This window comes from Mizuhopecten yessoensis, unplaced genomic scaffold, assembly GCF_002113885.1.
Source record: "Mizuhopecten yessoensis strain PY_sf001 unplaced genomic scaffold, ASM211388v2 scaffold10867, whole genome shotgun sequence".
In the NCBI taxonomy this organism is placed as follows: domain Eukaryota; kingdom Metazoa; phylum Mollusca; class Bivalvia; order Pectinida; family Pectinidae; genus Mizuhopecten; species Mizuhopecten yessoensis.
In genome coordinates this window covers 1,108,982-1,129,269 of record NW_018408761.1, presented here as the reverse complement: position 1 = coordinate 1,129,269, position 20,288 = coordinate 1,108,982, and the positions used below count along the sequence as shown (strand labels likewise).

At 36.7% G+C, this 20,288-nt stretch overlaps 1 protein-coding gene across 3 annotated transcripts in view; it reads right to left on the bottom strand.

Annotated features, from left to right (window-relative positions):
• LOC110463088 (DEP domain-containing protein 5-like) overlaps positions 1 to 20,288 on the bottom strand; it is a 60,436-nt gene that overhangs the window by 27,411 nt on the left and 12,737 nt on the right. For all 3 annotated transcript variants that reach the window (XM_021517430.1, XM_021517432.1, XM_021517433.1), the window contains exons 3-21: positions 19,035 to 19,084; positions 17,914 to 17,999; positions 16,956 to 17,089; positions 15,449 to 15,518; positions 15,035 to 15,175; positions 13,235 to 13,304; positions 12,954 to 13,026; positions 10,520 to 10,707; positions 10,193 to 10,327; positions 9,527 to 9,588; positions 9,078 to 9,230; positions 7,598 to 7,625; positions 6,986 to 7,112; positions 5,752 to 5,948; positions 5,358 to 5,573; positions 4,736 to 4,827; positions 3,302 to 3,381; positions 2,237 to 2,352; positions 1,850 to 1,948 (exon numbers count right to left, since the gene is read on the bottom strand). In XM_021517430.1, the coding sequence (XP_021373105.1) occupies positions 1,850 to 1,948; positions 2,237 to 2,352; positions 3,302 to 3,381; positions 4,736 to 4,827; positions 5,358 to 5,573; positions 5,752 to 5,948; positions 6,986 to 7,112; positions 7,598 to 7,625; positions 9,078 to 9,230; positions 9,527 to 9,588; positions 10,193 to 10,327; positions 10,520 to 10,707; positions 12,954 to 13,026; positions 13,235 to 13,304; positions 15,035 to 15,175; positions 15,449 to 15,518; positions 16,956 to 17,089; positions 17,914 to 17,999; positions 19,035 to 19,084 (2,117 nt within the window). The remainder of the gene's footprint in view (positions 1 to 1,849; positions 1,949 to 2,236; positions 2,353 to 3,301; positions 3,382 to 4,735; positions 4,828 to 5,357; positions 5,574 to 5,751; positions 5,949 to 6,985; positions 7,113 to 7,597; positions 7,626 to 9,077; positions 9,231 to 9,526; positions 9,589 to 10,192; positions 10,328 to 10,519; positions 10,708 to 12,953; positions 13,027 to 13,234; positions 13,305 to 15,034; positions 15,176 to 15,448; positions 15,519 to 16,955; positions 17,090 to 17,913; positions 18,000 to 19,034; positions 19,085 to 20,288) is intronic.

Here is a 20,288-nt window from a genome sequence, read left to right as displayed (position 1 = left end):
TTTTTGAAATTTTAGTCAATTTGACCCTTTTTGGCCCCGCCCCTCAGGCCCCTGGGGGCTTAGGACTAAACCGGCAACTACTTTTGTTGACCTTTGTCCATGGAAGGTCCCTGCAAAATTTCATTGAAATTGGTTCAGGGGTTTTGGAGAAGAAGTCGAAAATGTAAATTATTCACGGACGCACGACGGACGACGACGGACAAAAGGCGATCGCAATAGGTCACTTGAGACTTTGTCTCAGGTGACCTAAATATGTAGGAGAAAATCTCCGGACAAAAAATCAAATACTGAAATGAACAAAGGGCAATAACTTTTGCAAAAATCGTTGAATCATAATTCTTTAAAGGGAGACACAACTTCATATCATGATTATAATGTATACCAAGTTTCAAAGAGATCCCTTGAAAAATGTAGGAGAAGATGGCCGGACAAAAATCAAATACTGAAATAAACAAAGGGCAATAACTTTTGCAAAATTGTTGAATCAAAATTCTTTTCAAGGAAAAACAACAACATATCATGATTATTTAGCCCACTCAGTTTCAAAGAAATCCGTCAAAAAATGTAGGAGATCTCCGGGCCATAAAATCAAATACTGAAATGAACACAGGGCAACTGTTTTTGGAAAAATTGACGCATCAAAATTCTTTTAAGGGAGACACTACTTCATATCATGATTATAATGTATACCAAGTTTCAAAGAGATCGGTCGAAAAATGTAGGAGGAGATTGCCGGACAAACAAATTTACGCCGGACGGACCGACAACCCCATACCATTTTACTTCTGTCAAATTTGACGGGCGTATAAAAACACAAACAAAAACAGAACTGAATTGTATTGTTATTAATTTTATGTTTGAGCCTTTTTTCAGTAGGATGACCTGACTAAATATTCACAAAAATTCTGTTTAATACAATACATGTAGTTATGATTTTTGTTCATGATAAATCAATTAGCATCAATTTGCCGTAATTAATATGAAAATCAAGTCCTTGGTAACAAATGAAAATTACAAGCAAGAAACAGTTTTAAATATTTAGCATTATTATATATATGTATGATAAAACCTACCAAACCTCAACAATTTGAAAGGTATTTTACATAAAGACAGAATTTTCTGTCTGATGTCAGGTCATACCACCGTTCATGTAAAAAGTTCACACTTTCCAGTAAATAGATATAAATGTACCAACTAAGCTATGTAGAAACCTATCGTCACAGACAGAGTTTTGGGATTGGAAAAAGGCTCAGAGATTTTCCTACATTAGAAATGCAATAACATTTTGTGTATGGAAATACAGCCCTTGTTAGGTTCAATATAAATCTGTTTTGCTATTTACTAAATGATTGAGATAATGATATACCATGAAATTGCAGTATATGTTTTCTTTGCCATTCTTAATTCCTCTCCCTTTACAACATACTACTTTAAAATACACCAGAACCTATATATATACTATATAATTTAATTTATATATATACATCAAATATATCCCATTCCTGCTTTGTATAATCAATCTTACACACGTACAAACATATGCCATCCGTGTTGTAAGATATATGGCCAAACCTATAGGAAAACATGTAAGTAGAATGCAGCTCATTACAACACATACATAATACACAATTACAGCTGAACCTCGTTAACCATGTCAATTTCTAAACATCCCTTTAACCCAGGGAAATCTCTGGGGTTTAATAGGATATCTTTAATATCCTACTTATCTAAAATTTTGTTACTTGCACTATCAACTCCGTGCTAACAAGGTTGTACTGTATGTTGCCAACATTCACAACAAGTGATTAGTGGAACGAGTGATGCTGGGAGGAAGAGAATTGCTTCAAACCTGTAGTCATGTTTGGGCTCCACTCCTGTTCCCCTGTGGGTCCCCACACCCATGACCTCTGACCTTCCTTAGACGGGTTGTTATTCTGTGGCAGTTTATCTGAAACATTTACATTAAACAGACAAATGTTTACACTGTCAAATAATTACCTGTTGGCCTATCAAACAAATTTGCCTAGTGTTGAATTTGCCAACAAGAGAATGTTCAATTCTCACGAAGTCGTTGACGATAATTCTCACAACATTACAAGTAGATGTGCGAGATTTGTGGTATATTTATACAGACTGAAGGCCACAAGCCACAAGGTTTAAAAATTATTTGTTCTTTTTAAACTAATAAGAAAGTTACACATACTACCTGAAAAATTCTTCCTAATTACAAACTTACTGTAGTCCTGTAGGAAGGAGGTGTTGGAGCCCAGGGAGGAGCTGAAGCCTTGAAGGGATGTATTGAAGGCTGCAGCAACATTCCCAGCTGATCCAATCACAGACAACTGGTCGGAACTGATTGGGAAAAAGAGCATTGTTTAAAGCATTAAATTTATGTATTTCCATTCTTTTTAACAATACTTGGTACAGAATTTGGTCACTACTATACACCAAAAGCAAACTTTGCACTTTAATTTATATCCTTTCATCTTGGACCTCCAATATCATACCATCTGGTAATCAGCACTCCCTCACCGCTAACCTGATGTCGTCCGACTCCTACACTAGTGTTCTCTGATTTCACTTCTCTGACCCCTTACCTGTTGTCCTCTGACCCCTTATAACCTGTTGTCCTCTGACCCCTTACCTGTTGTCCTCTGACCCCTTACCTGTTGCCCTGATCCTTTACCTTGTATCCTTTGACCCCTTACTGGTGTCCTCTTGACCCCTTATCTGGTGTTCTCTGACCCCTTACATTGTATCCTTTGACACCTTACTGGTGTCCTCTGACCCCTTATCTGGTGTTCTCTGACCCCTTACATTGTATCCTTTGACACATTACTGGTGTCCTCCGACCCCTTACCTTGTGTCCTCTGACCCCTTACCTGGTGTTCTCTGACCCCTTACCTTGTATCCTCTGACCTTTTACCTGGTGTCCTCTGACCCCTTACCTAGTGTTCTCTGACCCTTTACCTAGTGTTCTCTGACACCTTACCTGGTGTCATCTTGACCCCTTATCTGGTGTTCTCTGACCCCTTACATTGTATCCTTTGACCCCTTACTGGTGTCCTCTGACCCCTTACCTTGTGTCCTCTGACCCCTTACCTGGTATTCTCTGACCCCTTACCTTGTATCCTCTGACCTTTTACCTGGTGTCCTCTGACCCCTTACCTAGTGTTCTCTGACCCCTTACCTAGTGTTCTCTGACCCCTTACCTAGTGTTCTCTGACACCTTACCTGGTGTCCTCTGACCCCTTACCTAGTGTTCTCTGACACCTTACCTGGTGTCATCTTGACCCCTTACCTGGTGTTCTCGGATCCTTCATTACTGTCCTGGTGTATCAGCGAACCTTTCTTCATTGTCCCCACTGACAGGTAATCAGTCTGCATAGACAATGTGTAATTTTGAATTAAGTACTTCCTTGAGAATTTTCCCCACTAAAATGCTGATATACAATATGCACTAGACTGTAACTCATATTGAAACAAAATGATGACTGCTGTGTCAGTTATATGAAATATATTTAAAACAAGTACCAATAAATACCACTTGAACTATACCATGCTGTTTTCGGTCATCTTAGGGCTCTTCAGCCATTTGATTATATTTCAATTCACATAAAAATGTAATCACCTGAAAAGCCTCAAGATGGTTGGAAGTACAGCAGGAGTGTTTTAATCATTTTCTATTTCTATGGTCACATGGATGTTAGATTTTTGAGATCTGGAAATGTAAGCCATATTTGAATGTTAACCCTTTCACCCCTATGTAACTTTAGTAGACTCTACCATGCATTGATATGGATGAGTCCATTATGGTCTACAGTGGTAAAAAGGTTAATACCCTCCAGCTTATCCATATGCATATATATCTTCCCTGAAAACATATCATTAAAGCAGTATGATTGGTGGACATGTACAACTACACCTGATAAACCTACCAGGTTTAAAGAAACTATGGTAATCAAATAAAATTGAAAGTGTATAGATTGCAAGTCAATACATAGTCACCCATCGGTAATGATTTCTATATATAACAAACAGTACACTAATGTCAGAAAGCATACGTCACAGTGAGGTCATAGTGACCTACATCTTGCACTCCGCCATCCCAAGATGTCCTTGTACACCAAATGTGGTTACTCCACGTGAAATAGTATAGAAGATATGCCCGGACAAACTTTTTCAAAAGTTAAGGTCAAAGGTCAAAGCATAGGTCACAGTGAGGATATAGTTATCTTCTTTTTGCACTCTGCACTCCATCATCCCAAGATGTACTTGTACACTAAATCTGGTTACTCCACGTGAAATAGTACAGATGATATACCCCTGACCAACATTTTCGAAAGTTAAGGTCAAAGGTCAAAGCATAGGTCACAGTGAGGTCATAGTGAACTTCTTTTTGCACTCCACTATCCCAAGATGTTCTCGTACACCAAAGCTGGTTACTCAAGGTGAAATAGTAGAAAGGATATGTCCCAGACAAACTTCTCGGACGGAGTGCAAACCTATAGTCCCCCTCGCGAACTGCTGGGGGACAAACAACCACATTACAGAAAGCGTAATTTTATTGAAATCTGAAGTGTTTGAGAAATAGTCGGGATAACTTGTGTCTACATACATAGTGACAGATGGATGGACGCCCTGATTCCAGTATACTCTCCTAACTTTGTTGTCTTGTTTAGACAGTGAATGACCTTGATGACTTGGTACCTGAACCAGACACTTCCACAATTACCTCTTTTGAGTGAAGATCAAAGCTCCCTTCCATTTCCTCAGTATGAGAAAATGTGCGGAAATGATGAGTCTGGACAGCTGCTCCTTGGGGATCTAAAAACCAAAAATCCTTTATTTATTCCAATAATTGAATTACTGCAAATGTTTCTACCAACTAAACCAAAAGCTCTGCCCATACAGCACCTTTTATACTCAAAATAATATCTGCTCACAAAAAAACACCTTATGGAAGTATGTCATCCTTAATACTACAAGGTTATTTGGAAATACCTGCCCACTTATACACTGGTCTGGCAGTAAGCACCAAAAACACAATACAAAACATATTTTAATCATACCTAACACTAAAGATATGTGGAAAAATCTCAATTATTATCAGTTTATACAACTTCTTGTTGTTCTTCTTCTCGACCACGTGGGTTTTTTCCGGGTACCCCGGATTCCTCCCACATTAAGACCCCCTGAAAGCTTACATACAGGCCAACAAGAGTGCTTAATATTGAACTTGTTTCAAAATTGGTGTAGAATAAATGTGTTTTCATTTATAAAGCTTCTTTTTTCTAAAAGTTTATATTGTTTATTGCCAGGAACATTTTTATAACAGTAAACATCTAACATAATACCTGTAGGAAAAGCATGAATCCATCGTCGACGATTAGATGTCATCTTGAAATGCATGGTGGATGGAGCAAATGGATTGATGAGAGCACGACGGGACAAGGTCATGGATGAAAGATGCTTGGAGTGAAAGTATGGAGACCCAGCACTTCCAAATATAGGCCGTACATACTCGCCTTCTTCTTCAGACGTGTCTTCAAGATCTTTTGCATGACACTTGTCTGTAACAGCAGAGAAATTCTTTTATCCTACTATCAAATTCTTTGATCCTCTAAAAGACTCCATAGTTTACATTGATCTGAATTTATTGAGGTATACCTCTTCAAATAATCTTTTTAAAGATATTTACCACTGAATTTACTAACTTTTCATTTTTGGCCTTAAGACAACATGACTCACCAATGGCAGGTACTGACGAAGAGATCTCATCCCCACTGCTTGACCGAACAGGGATGGAGATGGCCCCATCCATGCGGTCAGAAGTCAGCACTCTCTCTAGCAGCATGTCATCAGACGACCGTCGTATTCTACCTTTATGGGCCTTTTTGGCCTCCATATATGTCTGTGGTTGTTTCTTTGTTTTCTTTTTCTTCATTCTACAGAAATGACAGAGGTCACCTTATAAACTCTCATAATAGATTATTCCAGCTGAGCTCTGATTTTTTTTTAATAATAGAGGATCACCCATAAATAACAAAACCTGATGTCCTGCTCCTTTATTTTAACAATATATTTGAATTAATGGGTGTATACTCTAGCTCTTGGAAATCCTAACTTTTTTCTAAATATGGATTTACAGTAATGTATACTATGACTACATTCGCATATCCTGGTTGAAATGGTTCAAGTGGCGCAGAAATATGAACGAACTAACGCACTTGGACCGAACTATATGCAGAGCTAAAAAAAGCACATTTTTGGAGAATAGATCACAATGTATCAAGAATGTTATGTCCTTCCTACACACGCCCACCAAATTATACAACGTATCTTAAAAATCTGCATGTGGCTTAACTTCAGAAATAATGCAAACTAGCAATAGTCAGCAGTTTCGGTCAGTCACGTCTAGACCCCTCAATCTACACGTGCCGAATATTCCTGAGGTCAGCCTCAATTCAGACCTGCGTTTTTCTTTTTCTTTCTAGGTTCAACTGTTGCAACTGGTTGAACCGGATACGCGAAAGGGGCCAAGAAACTTTGCCTAATGATATATAACTTGGATTTACTTTAAAAGAATGACAGTCTTCTTGCATGAGGACACTAAATTGTAAAGAAGCTGACCCTGGGGCTCCCCAATCCCTGCAGCCTTCTAATATCTTTGATAGGGGAATAAAATTGATATTTGTAAATAAATAAATAAAATAAAATGCATCATGAAGTATTTGTCCTTCCCTTGCATTTCCTCTACAAAGTTTGATACTATATGTGTTCTAATATTTATGGTGGAAGTAATGCACAGGGGTAGGAAAGATCCAACGTCCAAGTAGTTTTTGTGAATTTCAGCATCTCCTACTTACCAGGGTAATGAAGATGAAGAATGAAAGTTCAACTGAGGTAAACCATTCTCGGTAAACTCTGTTCTGTGTAGAAACTCATTCTTGATACAAGAATTCATAATATTAATGATATTTACCCTATAAGAGAATAGTTGCGAGTGGGAAGTTTGAAGACTTGGGCATCATACTCATCATAGTCCATGAAGGGAAAGTTGTCATTGTCTGTAGATGTGCTGGGGGGTGGATAAGCCGGGAAGTCTGCAACTGAAAACATAAACAACATGGTGCTGTAGTCTAGATTAGATAGGGTGTTACATACTAACACCTACACAACATGGTGCTGTAGTCTAGATTAGATAGTGTTACATACTAACACCTACACAAATGACTGTCTATAACCACTTGCAGGAATCCATGTTTTTTACCACCATAAAAAAAAAGAATTTGGATTAAAATTGATTTAAACAGCACTAAAAAAACATAGCAGCGATAGGCATTTCTCTTAATACTTTTTTTATTGGTATTAATATTTGTATTTCAACTAGTTATATAAATGATAATTTGAAAGGCAAAAGTGATATTTTGCACCAAGGGATCAGTAAGAATCCTCCCATCTCGGTCAGGTGTATACCCATTATTCTGCATGAATGGAATTTGAGTTAGGAGAAAACTGAGGCCTGACAGTCAGTAAATGAAATGTTAGTTATGAAATGAAGTTAGTTTATACAATATTCTGAAATGGATCTTACCTCTATCTTTCGACTTGGATTTCTTCTCCTGAAAGGAAAAATCAAACATGAAGATATATCAGTTCTTTTAATACAAAGAGAATCTATTTTCAATATTGGAAAGACTTACTGTTGAAATTTTGTCCGGTGGGACATGAGACGACAATGATTATTTGTTTTTATTGTGCAACATCACTATTTGTGCAAGGACACTTTAACTGTATGTGGACAGTCTATTGAGGCCCAATTTAAGGTATCCAAGACGATATGATACAACATTTTATATTACTCTATTGAGGCCCAATTTAAGGTATCCAAGACGGTATGATACAACATTTTATATCACTCTATTGAGGCCCAATTTAAGGTATCCAAGACGGTATGATACAACATTTTATATCACTCTATTGAGGCCCAATTTAAGGTATCCAAGACGGTATGATACAACATTTTATATCACTCTATTGAGGCCCAATTTAAGGTATCCAAGACGGTATGATACAACATTTTATATCACTCTATTGAGGCCCAATTTAAGGTATCCAAGACGGTATGATACAACATTTTATATCACTCTATTGAGGCCCAATTTAAGGTATCCAAGACGGTATGATACAACATTTTATATCACTCTATTGAGGCCCAATTTAAGGTATCCAAGACGGTATGATACAACATTTTATATCACTCTATTGAGGCCCAATTTAAGGTATCCAAGACGGTATGATACAACATTTTATATCACTCTATTGAGGCCCAATTTAAGGTATCCAAGACGGTATGATACAACATTTTATATCACTCTATTGAGGCCCAATTTAAGGTATCCAAGACGGTATGATACAACATTTTATATCACTCTATTGAGGCCCAATTTAAGGTATCCAAGACGGTATGATACAACATTTTATATCACTCTATTGAGGCCCAATTTAAGGTATCCAAGACGGTATGATACAACATTTTATATCACTCTATTGAGGCCCAATTTAAGGTATCCAAGACGGTATGATACATTTTATATCACTCTATTGAGGCCCAATTTAAGGTATCCAATAAGGAACGATATCACATTTTATATTACTCTATTGAGGCCCAATTTAAGGTATCCAAGGCGGTATGATACCACATTTTATATTACTCTATTGAGGCCCAATTTAAGGTATCCAAGATGTTATGATACAACATTTTATATTACTCTATTGAGGCCCAATTTAAGGTATCCAATAAGGAACGATATCACATTTTATATCACATCACTCTATTGAGGCCCAATTTAAGGTCACCAAGACGGTATGATACCACATTTTATATCACTCTATTGAGGCCCAATTTAGGGTCACCAAGACGGTATGATACTACATTTTATATCACTCTATTGAGGTCCAATTTAAGGTCACCAAGACGGTATGATACAACATTTTACATTGAAAGGCAAGGATGAGTTCACATTAACTATAACACACTTTATATCAAAACTCAGGGATAAGTTCACACTTACTATTTGCTGGGGAGGTTTAATGCGGGGGATGAAGCTCCCATGGAGGTGAGCCTGAATCTGGTTCTTTGACAGATAAAAGCTATGGTTCATCCAATGTGGGATGTTGTAGTCGTCCCCGACCTGCAAAGTGGCCTTCAGGTTGCGGTTGTGAAACTGGAAACAAAATGTACAAAAAATGGTTTGTTCAGCATCTTGTTAGTTAATGTAGATTGATGTAAAATTCATGTCTGAGATAATTGTGTTTCTAGTGAGCTGACTTGTGAAATGACCCAATTGATGGACAATATGGACAGTTTTGAAATGACTTATCTTTTCTAATGTGATATACTGCAACATTTAATAAATAATTATGCCAATAAAACTATAATAACTTTATAACAATTATATTAGGGGGTACTCCTTTACAGAAAGAGACTTCAATAATAATCTCATGTGCCAGAGTCGTGTACCTTGAAGAGTGGTGCCGCGTGGAGAGGCTGTTCTCCCATACAAACCAGATCACTTCCCACACCTGTAACATAACATTCTCAGTTAAATGTTATCAACAAAATATACATCATTACCCGAAAAGGTAATGATAAAATACAGTGACTTGTAAAGAACATGATGTTTTTTCTTTGCAGCAGATTTATGTTGTATGAAAGCAGAATGGGAAATCTCAAACCAGCTGGACACGACTCAACGGTGGCCTCATATGATTACGTAGTGAGAAACATCAGATGACATCTCAAATCTGCAGGAGGTTCGACATTGATCGCCTCACATTATTATGCTGCAGGATATACCAGGGCCCGTATTCATTCTGATGCTCAAGTATGGATTTGTATGGATTTTTTGCTCAAGCCTAATTTCTTATTCCGGTTAAAACTTAATGAAATCTTATCTTGTCAATGATTTGGCAAAATTGAAGAGACTTAAAGCCTAACATACTGTTTTCAATGTTTACATTTAACTTTTTGATCGTTTGACACGATTTGAATGAGTAACAAGAAAAGTTGCTCGAGAACATAATCTATGGTTGAGCATGAGAACGGTTTCATGAATATGGGCCCAGGCCTATTATTTTCCCCTAGATCCTACAGGGAGCAAGTCCTCAGCCTGCCCACTGTACATACCACAATCTATAGTCCTCTGCTTGGTGATGTTGGTCAACTCTCTGTCCACCTCGAACACACCTGGTCCAGGTGTGATGACCACTGCCACTTTACCAGTCCGGTCAAAGTTCCTGTCCACATAGTGCTTCTCTAACACTGAAACACAGAATTAACACTTCTCTTTAGGACAATGTTCTTATAGACTCCAAGTAGAATGTATCGACACCTTCCAGTGTCTACTGTCAATATGTAACACCTGGCAGTGGTTACCTGGTGTAGTGTGTATATTTAGTGTCTAGTGTATACAGCCTTACAGTTGCTGCCCAGTATCAAGCATGTACAACTTACAGTTTAGAGACATGTTTAATGTTTCCAGGAAGTTCCCCTGACTTGCAGTAGAGTTCCAGGCCTTGGGCATCTTCTGACCTTTGACCTTATGGTAATTGAGGACACGACGAGGATACTCGTTGAAAAGTTTCCTTAATGTCTTGATCGTTCTCGTCCAGTCATCATAACGCTCGTTCTGCACCAACACTCTGTAGTAAACAATGATGAAAGTATATGTACAGAGTCAGGAGATTACATTGCAGGATATAGTGGTATACCCATCCAGTAATATAAGTTATATACAGATTACACTACAGGATATAGTGGTATACCCATCCGGTAATATAAGTTATATACAGATTACACTGCAGGATATAGTGGTATACCCATCTGGTAAGTTATATACAGATCACACTACAGGATATAGTGGTGTATCCATCTGGTAAGTTATATACAAATTACACTGCAGGATATAGTGGTATACCCATCCTGTAATATAAGTTATATACAGATTACACTGCAGGATATAGGGGTATACCCATCTGGTAAGTTATATACAGATTACACTACAGGATATAGTGTTATACCCATCCGGTAAGTTATATACAGATTACACTGTAGGATATAGTGGTATACCCATCCGGTAAGTTATATACAGATTACACTGTAGGATATAGTGGTATACCCATCCGGTAAGTTATATACAGATAACACTGCAGGATATAGTGGTATACCCATCTGGTAAGTTATATACAGATTACACTACAGGATATAGTGGTATACCCATCCGGTAAGTTATATACAGATAACACTGCAGGATATAGTGGTATACCCATCTGGTAAGTTATATACAGATTACACTACAGGATATAGTGTTATACCCATCCGGTAAGTTATATACAGATTACACTGTAGGATATAGTGGTATACCCATCCGGTAAGTTATATACAGATAACACTGCAGGATATAGTGGTATACCCATCTGGTAAGTTATATACAAATTACACTGCAGGATATAGTGGTATACACATCTGGTAAGTTATATACAAATTACACTGCAGGATATAGTGGTATACACATCTGGTAAGTTATATACAAATTACACTGCAGGATATAGTGGTACACCCATCTGGTAAGTTATATACAAATTACACTGCAGGATATAGTGGTATACCCATCCGGTAAGTTATATACAGATAACACTGCAGGATATAGTGGTATACCCATCTGGTAAGTTATATACAGATCACACTACAGGATATAGTGGTATATCCATCTGGTAAGTTATATACAAATTACACTGCAGGATATAGTGGTATACCCATCTGGTAAGTTATATACAAATTACACTGGAGGATATAGTGGTATACCCATCCGGTAAGTTATATACAGATTACACTGTAGGATATAGTGGTATACCCATCCGGTAAGTTATATACGGATTACACTGCAGGATATAGTGGTATACCCATCTGGTAAGTTATATACAAATTACACTGCAGGATATAGTGGTATACCCATCTGGTAAATTATATACAGATTACATTGCTGGAGAAAGTGACACAAGTAAATGCATAGACAAAAAGACATTACCCCTGCAAAAAATAGTGAATCAAGTACAAGTATAACAAGAGGCCCAGAGGGCCTGTATCGCTCACCTGAATATGTTTAAAATAAAATATGGAACAAATCCTTTCATTATTACAGAAAAAGAAGGATTTTGAAGAATTTGCTATGTTTCCCCTATTGGGCCCCGCCCCTCAGGCCCCTGGGGGCCAGACCCACGGTTTATACAAAATTGAGTCCCCTTGGCCCAAGGATGCTCCAGGCTAAATTAGGATAAAATCCCATAATCCCTATGGTAGAGGAAAGATTTAAAAGTTTTGACCTCTATTTCTCCTATTGGGCCTCGCCCTTCTGCCCCCTGGGAGACCACACCCACTGCTTATACAAAATTGAGTCCCCTTGGCCCAAGGATGCTCCAGACTAAATTTGCTATATTCCTATTGGGCCCTGCCCCTCTGCCCCCAGGGGGGCCACACCCACCATTTATACAAAGTTGAGTCCCCTTGGCCTAAGGATGCTCCAGACCAAATTTAATCAAAATCTGCTTGGCTGTTCAGGATAATTAGCTTTTTAAAGGAAATGGTGACAGACGGCCGGACGCTGGATGCTGCGGTATGGCATAAGCTCTAAAAACAGGTGATTCCACCCTGTAGGAATAAGGGATACCAGCAAATGTGCAGAGATGGATGGTTTACCCCCTACATAAAGCAGAGACACAGTTAATATATAGACACAAGGAGATTACATCATTACTGCAGGAATCAATGATATGAGTCAATGTACCGTCGTTTTCAGGATTACTCTCTCAAGAAATAGTGATTTAAGTTTATATTTCTACTACGTGAACAGTGTGTAGAGCAAGTTACAACAGGTGTATATATAGCATACCTGTAGAAGTCCTCGTAGAAGCGACCTTGGTAGTCTACCTGTATACAGTCCCTTACACCAGGTGGAAAATCCTCTGTCATACACAAATGCATCATTAATCACAGGTATACATATTCATATGCTTTCAGTTATTTGATATTGCATCTTTTAACTACTTTCCTTTTCAATAGAAATGTTTACAGAGGAAAAACTGAAACATTAAATGAAAGATAATAGAAAGTATTACTTTGTAATAAATAATCTATATAAACTTTTAAAGCAATGTCTTTGTTCAAGTATACCTCTTGATGTAGCTTTGTAGAAAGTCCGCGAGAACAGAACAATGGTCACATCATGTAGGCAGTTCTGGGTCTATAAACAATACAGAATCAGGTATTTAATAGACACTTCTGGGTCTATAAACAATACAGAATCAGTATTTAATAGACAGATCTGGGTCTATAAACAATACAGAATCAGGTACTTGATAGACAGTTCTGGGTCTATAACCAATACAGAATCAGTATTTAATAGACAGTTCTGGGTGTATAAACAATACAGAATCAGGTATTTAATAGACAGGTCTGGGTCTATAAACAATACAGAATCAGGTATTTGATAGACAGTTCTGGGTCTATAAACAATACAGAATCAGTATTTAATAGACAGTTCTGGGTCTATAAACAATACAGAATCAGGTATTTGATAGACAGTTTTGGGTCTTTAAACAACACAGAATCAGGTATTTAATAGACAGTTCTGGGTCTATAAACAATACAGAATCAGGTATTTAATAGACAGTTCTGGGTCTATAAACAATACAGAATCAGGTATTTAATAGACAGTTCTGGGTCTATAAACAACACAGAATCAGGTATTTGATAGACAGTTCTGGGTCTATAAACAATACAGAATCAGGTATTTAATAGACAGTTCTGGGTCTATAAACAACACAGAATCAGGTATTTAAGAGAAAGTTCTGGGTCTATAAACAACACAGAATCAGGTATTTGATAGACAGTTCTGAGTCTATAAATAACACGGAATCAGGTATTTAATAGACAGTTCTGGTTTTATAAACAATACAAAATCAGGTATTTAATAGACTGTTCTGGGTCTATAAACAATACAGAATCAGGTATTTAATAGACTGTTCTGGGTCTATAAACAACACAGAATCAGGTATTTAATAGGCAGTTCTGGGTCTATTAACAACACAGAACAAGGTATTTAATAGATAGGTCTTGGTCTATAAACAACACAGAATCAGGTATTTAATAGACAGTTCTTGGTCTATAAACAACACAGAATCAGGTATTTAATAGATAGTTCTGGTTTTATAAACAATACAGAATCAGGTATTTAATAGACTGTTCTGGGTCTATAAACAACACAGAATCAGGTATTTAATAGACAGTTCTTGGTCTATAAACAACACAGAACAAGGTATTTAATAGACAGTCCTGGGTCTATGAACAACACAGAACAAGGTATTTAATAGACAGTTCTTGGTCTATAAACAACACAGAATCAGGTATTTAATAGACAGGTCTGGCACTATAAACAACACAGAACAAGGTATTTAATAGACAGTTCTGGGTCTATAAACAACACAGAATCAGGTATTCAATAGACAGTTCTGGGTCTATAAATACAGAATCAGGTATTTAATAGACTGTTCTGAGTCTATAAACAACACAGAATCAGGTATTTAATAGACAGGTCTGGGTCTATAAACAACACAGAATCAGGTATTTGATAGACAGTTCTGGGTCTATAAACAACACAGAACAAGGTATTTGATAGACTGTTCTGGGTCTATTAACAACACAGAATCAGGTATTTAATAGACAGTTTTGGGTCCAGTAACAATTAACAATCAGGTACTTGTAAGAGCTTAGACTATTTTTGGTTTGTAGCTAATATACAATCAGGAATTTATCAGTGAAGAAATGTTAAATTATTTTTCTGATTTCATTTTTTAAATAACAAATATTCCCTATAAAACAGATATTTTCCAATATATGTACAAACAGTACATTTGTACAATTGTAATAACCTCTAAATTCACCAAAAACTTTATATGTCATTTATTGAATTACCTTCCACTTGGCAAATAAGTCGGTAAGAAATCCATTTACAGCTTTTTCAAAGTACAAGTCCCCATTGATGTCAAAGTCCCACATCTCAGAACTCATCTGGATGAAGATTTGGACAACAGCCGTCGATGAGCGGAACACAATCTGAAACAAAGTAGTAATGTTCCAATAAGAAAGGGAAAATTAAGTAGAAATTTGGTAGTGTTTTGCATATATATTCTAACTCGCAAATCTGTTCAGGAAAGTGTGAACATAGATTTTGCAAATAGCTTGTGTCTAGTTAAAAAATAACAGAATATAATTGTTATTTGTTTTGTTTACTGCATTTGTGTTATGTAACTGTAACCTTAAACTTGTGACACAGCTGGATGACCTCCCCCTACCCCCAATGCCCGTAACCAATGCGTTGTAACTTACCCTTGTATCATCAGTAATCATACCACATGTCACACGGTCACCTTTAGCCCACAACTCAAAAACCTGGGCCCTGAAACAACATTTTATACAGTGATTACTTCTGTTCCTTCATTTATCATCAAAGTTGTATAAATGCACAAAAAAATTAAATGCTGTAAATTTAATACTATAAGACTCTTTCGTGTCAAGGGGAGTAGGATAGGGAAGTTCTACCCGAGGGGTTTCCAAATTTGAAAATCCAGAGGGTGGAATTTCCCTATCCTACACCCTTGGGCATGAAAGAGTATTTTTCTCTCATTCCAACTACCAGAATAACCTCAGAAACCATGAAAATGGGTATGGACTGGCTACCATTTTGAAAATATCAATTTTCCCCCTGAACATTTTTGATGAAAACGAACTCTTCAGCGAGATTTGGCATACCCCATATGTGCAAACACAGTTTGCGCAGAAAAATAATCTCATCTTTCTAATGTGTACGGTAAAAATATCTTAAAAGTTTTTTATTAAATCACGTTGCCATTTCCGCATTGCGGCATCAGTGTTTTCCAAATTCGTCACGTCACATGAAAATGGTGTGTAAGATAGAAATTTCCTTCACCCCTTTCTTACCCTGGACAGCTCTAACTTACACACACGGAAATGAGAAAAAATAATTTCCTTGATAACAGATAGGTGCTAAGATAATTTCACGTAAAGAAAGGTAGTCATTAAGTTTGATGTGAGCAAAATACACATATTTTTGTTGCAGCCCAACTCTGTACATGACTATCTGAATCAAACTTACTATCATTCCTCTTTTGTAAAAGCAACAAATGAAATGTATAAAGAAATTCCTAAAGGGCTAAAAACGTTTCTATAATACAAAGTCTTTTTAGTGCTTTACATGTATTGGTAATATAAAGATGTCAAAAATGCTCCCAAATACATCACTTTTATATTATAGATTTTCAAACAATTATATCAGAACAAGAATTGCACAGAATTGGATGTGTCGCCTGCTCAGCGCTTTTAGTGAGAAAAGTGTTTTGGCTTGAGTAATCGCGTAAACCAGCAAAAATTAATGGCAAAAACGATGAACAGCATTGCTATGTCAAGTGTGATATGCCAAAACATGGAAAGTTGAAACTTAATAGAAAAACCTGTAAAACATGTTGAACATTATTGCTTCTAGCATTACCGTACAAAATTTGAAAGGAATTGATTGAAAAATAAAAAAGTTCTTTCATTTACTAAACAATGCCCTTATTTGGCAATAAAAGGGGCATAACTCCACCAAATATGCATGTAAACTTCTGCAATGCGAACTCGTCTAGAGCTATATTGATATGCGATATGTGTACTAAGTTTTAGTTCAATCAACCCAAGTGAACTCAAGTTATCGCACGGAAATCTTGTTTCAGACAAAGCAACCGCCGCCGCTGCCAAAGTAATACCTATATGTTGCCTCGCGTTGCAGGCGACACAAAAAGCAGTATAAATTCCACTCTGTTATTGGTAGTATCACCTCATCTGAGCAGTTTCTATCTTCTTTGTAAGGTAAGCACAGGTGTTGACAAGGCCATGCCGTAGGCGCCACATGTCACTGCGACTGAGGTACTGGTCTTTAAACAGCAACTCCACAAGATCAAGCGCAACATCCTGTCAAGGTCAAATTAAGGTCATGTCATTGAAGTTTTATCATGCTTTGAGGTGTGTGCATCAAACAAAACAAGGCTATGTATTGTGAGCAATCCCTATCTCCTGAAAAACTGTGCAAAGAGCCATAACTCTATATAGTAAGGAACAAATATCAACTTCAGTATGCAACCCTCACCAACCACAAGATGTACCCAAATCCAAATCTGTATGAGTGTATGAGATATACCTCAGACAGTTTGACACACTGACTTACAGAGTGTATGAGATATACCTCAGACAGTTTGACACACTGATTTACAGAGTGTATGAGATATACCTCAGACAGTTTGACACACTGACTTACATAGTGCAAATCTATAGCTCTCTCTGGTATTACATAGATCATACTCTACTACTAAACACACGTTACAGTCTACTTCTGATGTCCATTATGGCTGCTTTGAGTTGCAAGGGATTTGTGAGGAAACCTTTATTCAATGATTTTGAAAAAGAAGGCACTCAATATCATTTGTCAAGTTATTTGGAGGGAAAAGGTTAGGACTTGTAAAATATCTGAATCAAGTTAATAAATTATAAGAATTTCTTTTTAAACTTTATATTGCAATGATAGAAAGATGATTACAGCAATATCAAAAAGAGAACTTTCCACATGAAAATTCACATTTAAATATATACCGGTAATTATTTATGATGGTTCCAACTAACTATAAAATACACTTGTTTTGCATTTTGCAGCTCATTTATTACAACTTATGATTAAGTTCCAATGAAAATGTTCCTATGTTTTTGATATTGATAAGAAGGAAGTTATGATCGGTACGTACCTTAGGGCTGACTTTACTGACGTGAACTTCTTTGTAGGCTCGTAGCTGGAACTGTGTAGCTATGGACTGCTCGATACTTATAATATCTGAAATAAATCATTAGTTAAGCGAGTCAAAAAGGTGATAAAAGCATAATTTGTCAAGTATTTAAAAAACACTTGGTCAAGGCCCTGACAGAACTATTTGTAAAAAGTTTTGTCAGAATCAGCAAGATGAATGTTTAGAAAAGTCCCAGCCAATCAGAGGCCTTGGTGACCATCACTGACTGGTCATTTAATTTGCACCTGAGCCAAATTCCTCTGCTCCCATGTGGTAAAGTCTTATATTTATACAACATACCGGTAAACATCCTTTGGTCAAGGGGTATTTCATCTCAGAAGAGGTTGAAAACCCTTCAACCATATTTAATGAGAATGTTTTAAATATGTTCCGATGTCCTCTGGGGGACAACAACATTAATTCAGGGATACTCAACACAAAGCAAAGACAAAATTTATTCCTGAACTTAAGGAATAGTCCTTTTAAAGGTTTCATCCCCTTTCCCTATAGGCATCACCAGTTATAAAGACAGATTACTCAGGGTGCTTTGCTTATTTGAATGTTTTTCAGACATAAACTACAGCCATCAATGGCCCCTTTTTGTTTTGACAAAAATCTAAAGCAAATGAAACTTCATATGTATGCTATATCTGGCTTCTGCACTAAACAATCGGGCCCTGGTAATTCTGGATTGTAGGTTAAAGCCACTCACTCACTAGGCTTTAAACAATTGGGCCCTGGTAATTTCGGATTGTAGGTTAAGGCCAGGCTTTAAGCAATACGGCCCAGTTAATTCTGGATTATTAGTTAAAGCCTTTAAACAACCAGGCCCTGGTAATTCCATACTTGCTAACTTTTCATCAAAGTTTTCATGGGGAGAAAGGTGTGCGAGTGACATTTCTGACTCAAATCTATACTAACACCGCATACTGGTGCCTGTAGCCATTTAGCTTTTACAAATGAATTTGTTTAAGGTTGTTAATTCTCAAATTCTCCAGAATCAGTTTCACAGACTCTTTGTATGGTTATTCTGTCCATCACTTCTCAACTAGGGTGAGAGATGATATAGATAAATAGATTACCTTTTTGGTTAAAATCGTCTGGGAGAGCGGTAACTTGCAGCAACAAACGACTAGAAAAAAGATGAAGAAAGATTGAAATATGACCACAGTACAACATGTTTTTGTAAATCCTGTTTACATAATTAGAGAAGTTCTTCCGCATACAAAGCACAAGTATTAGGTTTTGGAGTATGGAAAGTACTTCTATTCATATATATATAGCACAGGGATTAAAGTTCAAAGTGTGGTATAGAATTGCATCCCTGTTTACAACACAAGGATTAAAGGGACAATTTAGTGAAGTAAGTTGTTTTGATTACCTGAAAATCGAGTTGATACTGACAATATATATCTCCTAACAAAACTTTATGTAGTTGAGAATGACATGACCTGAAGCCAACATCCAGTGTGGTCAGTTTCATCTTTTGGGAAAGCCTGTGATAATCAAAGTACTGAAAGTACTGAAAGCTAAGGCAAAAGATATATATATTATTTTTGGAATGGAGAACAAAATAAAGACGAAGTTCCCATCATATTGTACAGAAGGATTTACTGTTAATTTGTTATGAATCAAAGTTTTATGTAAAAGTGTACCACTGTGAAGTTATTCTTCTTGTGTGTACAGTATATCTTTATAGGTTTGTCAGAAGAGTGGTACCAAGTTTCCTCTAGAATATATCATTTTAAACCTTTGGATAATTAATTTGCATAGGAATTTGGAATTGCTTCCCTTTGTCCATACAATGTATTTCATAGAACATTAAAAACTGAAACTGGCATTTACCCCTTTGACCAATACCTGATTATTTTAAACCATTGAATAGATTATGCACAGATTGTGAACATCTTTGAACTTTGCCTTTGTTGTTGAATAAGATATCAACCCTTGCCTTATCTAACAAAGTTACTTGGCATAAAACCATTGACCAATCAGAGTACAGTATGCTAATTAATTAGGCATGGATTTCACTCAACTTTGAACTTATCGTCTAAGTTTGTATATTGATCAATATATATTCAAGCAAGTTATCTTGTAAAGTGTGCACATCGACCAGGGTTGGCATGCTTTTTAATACGTGTGAATTTTGTTCAAGTTTCAATTTTGCATCAGTCAGTGTATATTGTTACAGAACAATATTTATAAGGATGTTTACTTGCCGAAACTAAATTGTGGATAAGCAAGTGGATTACTGCTACCCATAAATTTACAAGTCTCTCAATAATTTTGAAAAACTTTTAAATAAAGTGTTTTACATATTCACTGCAGTGAAAAGG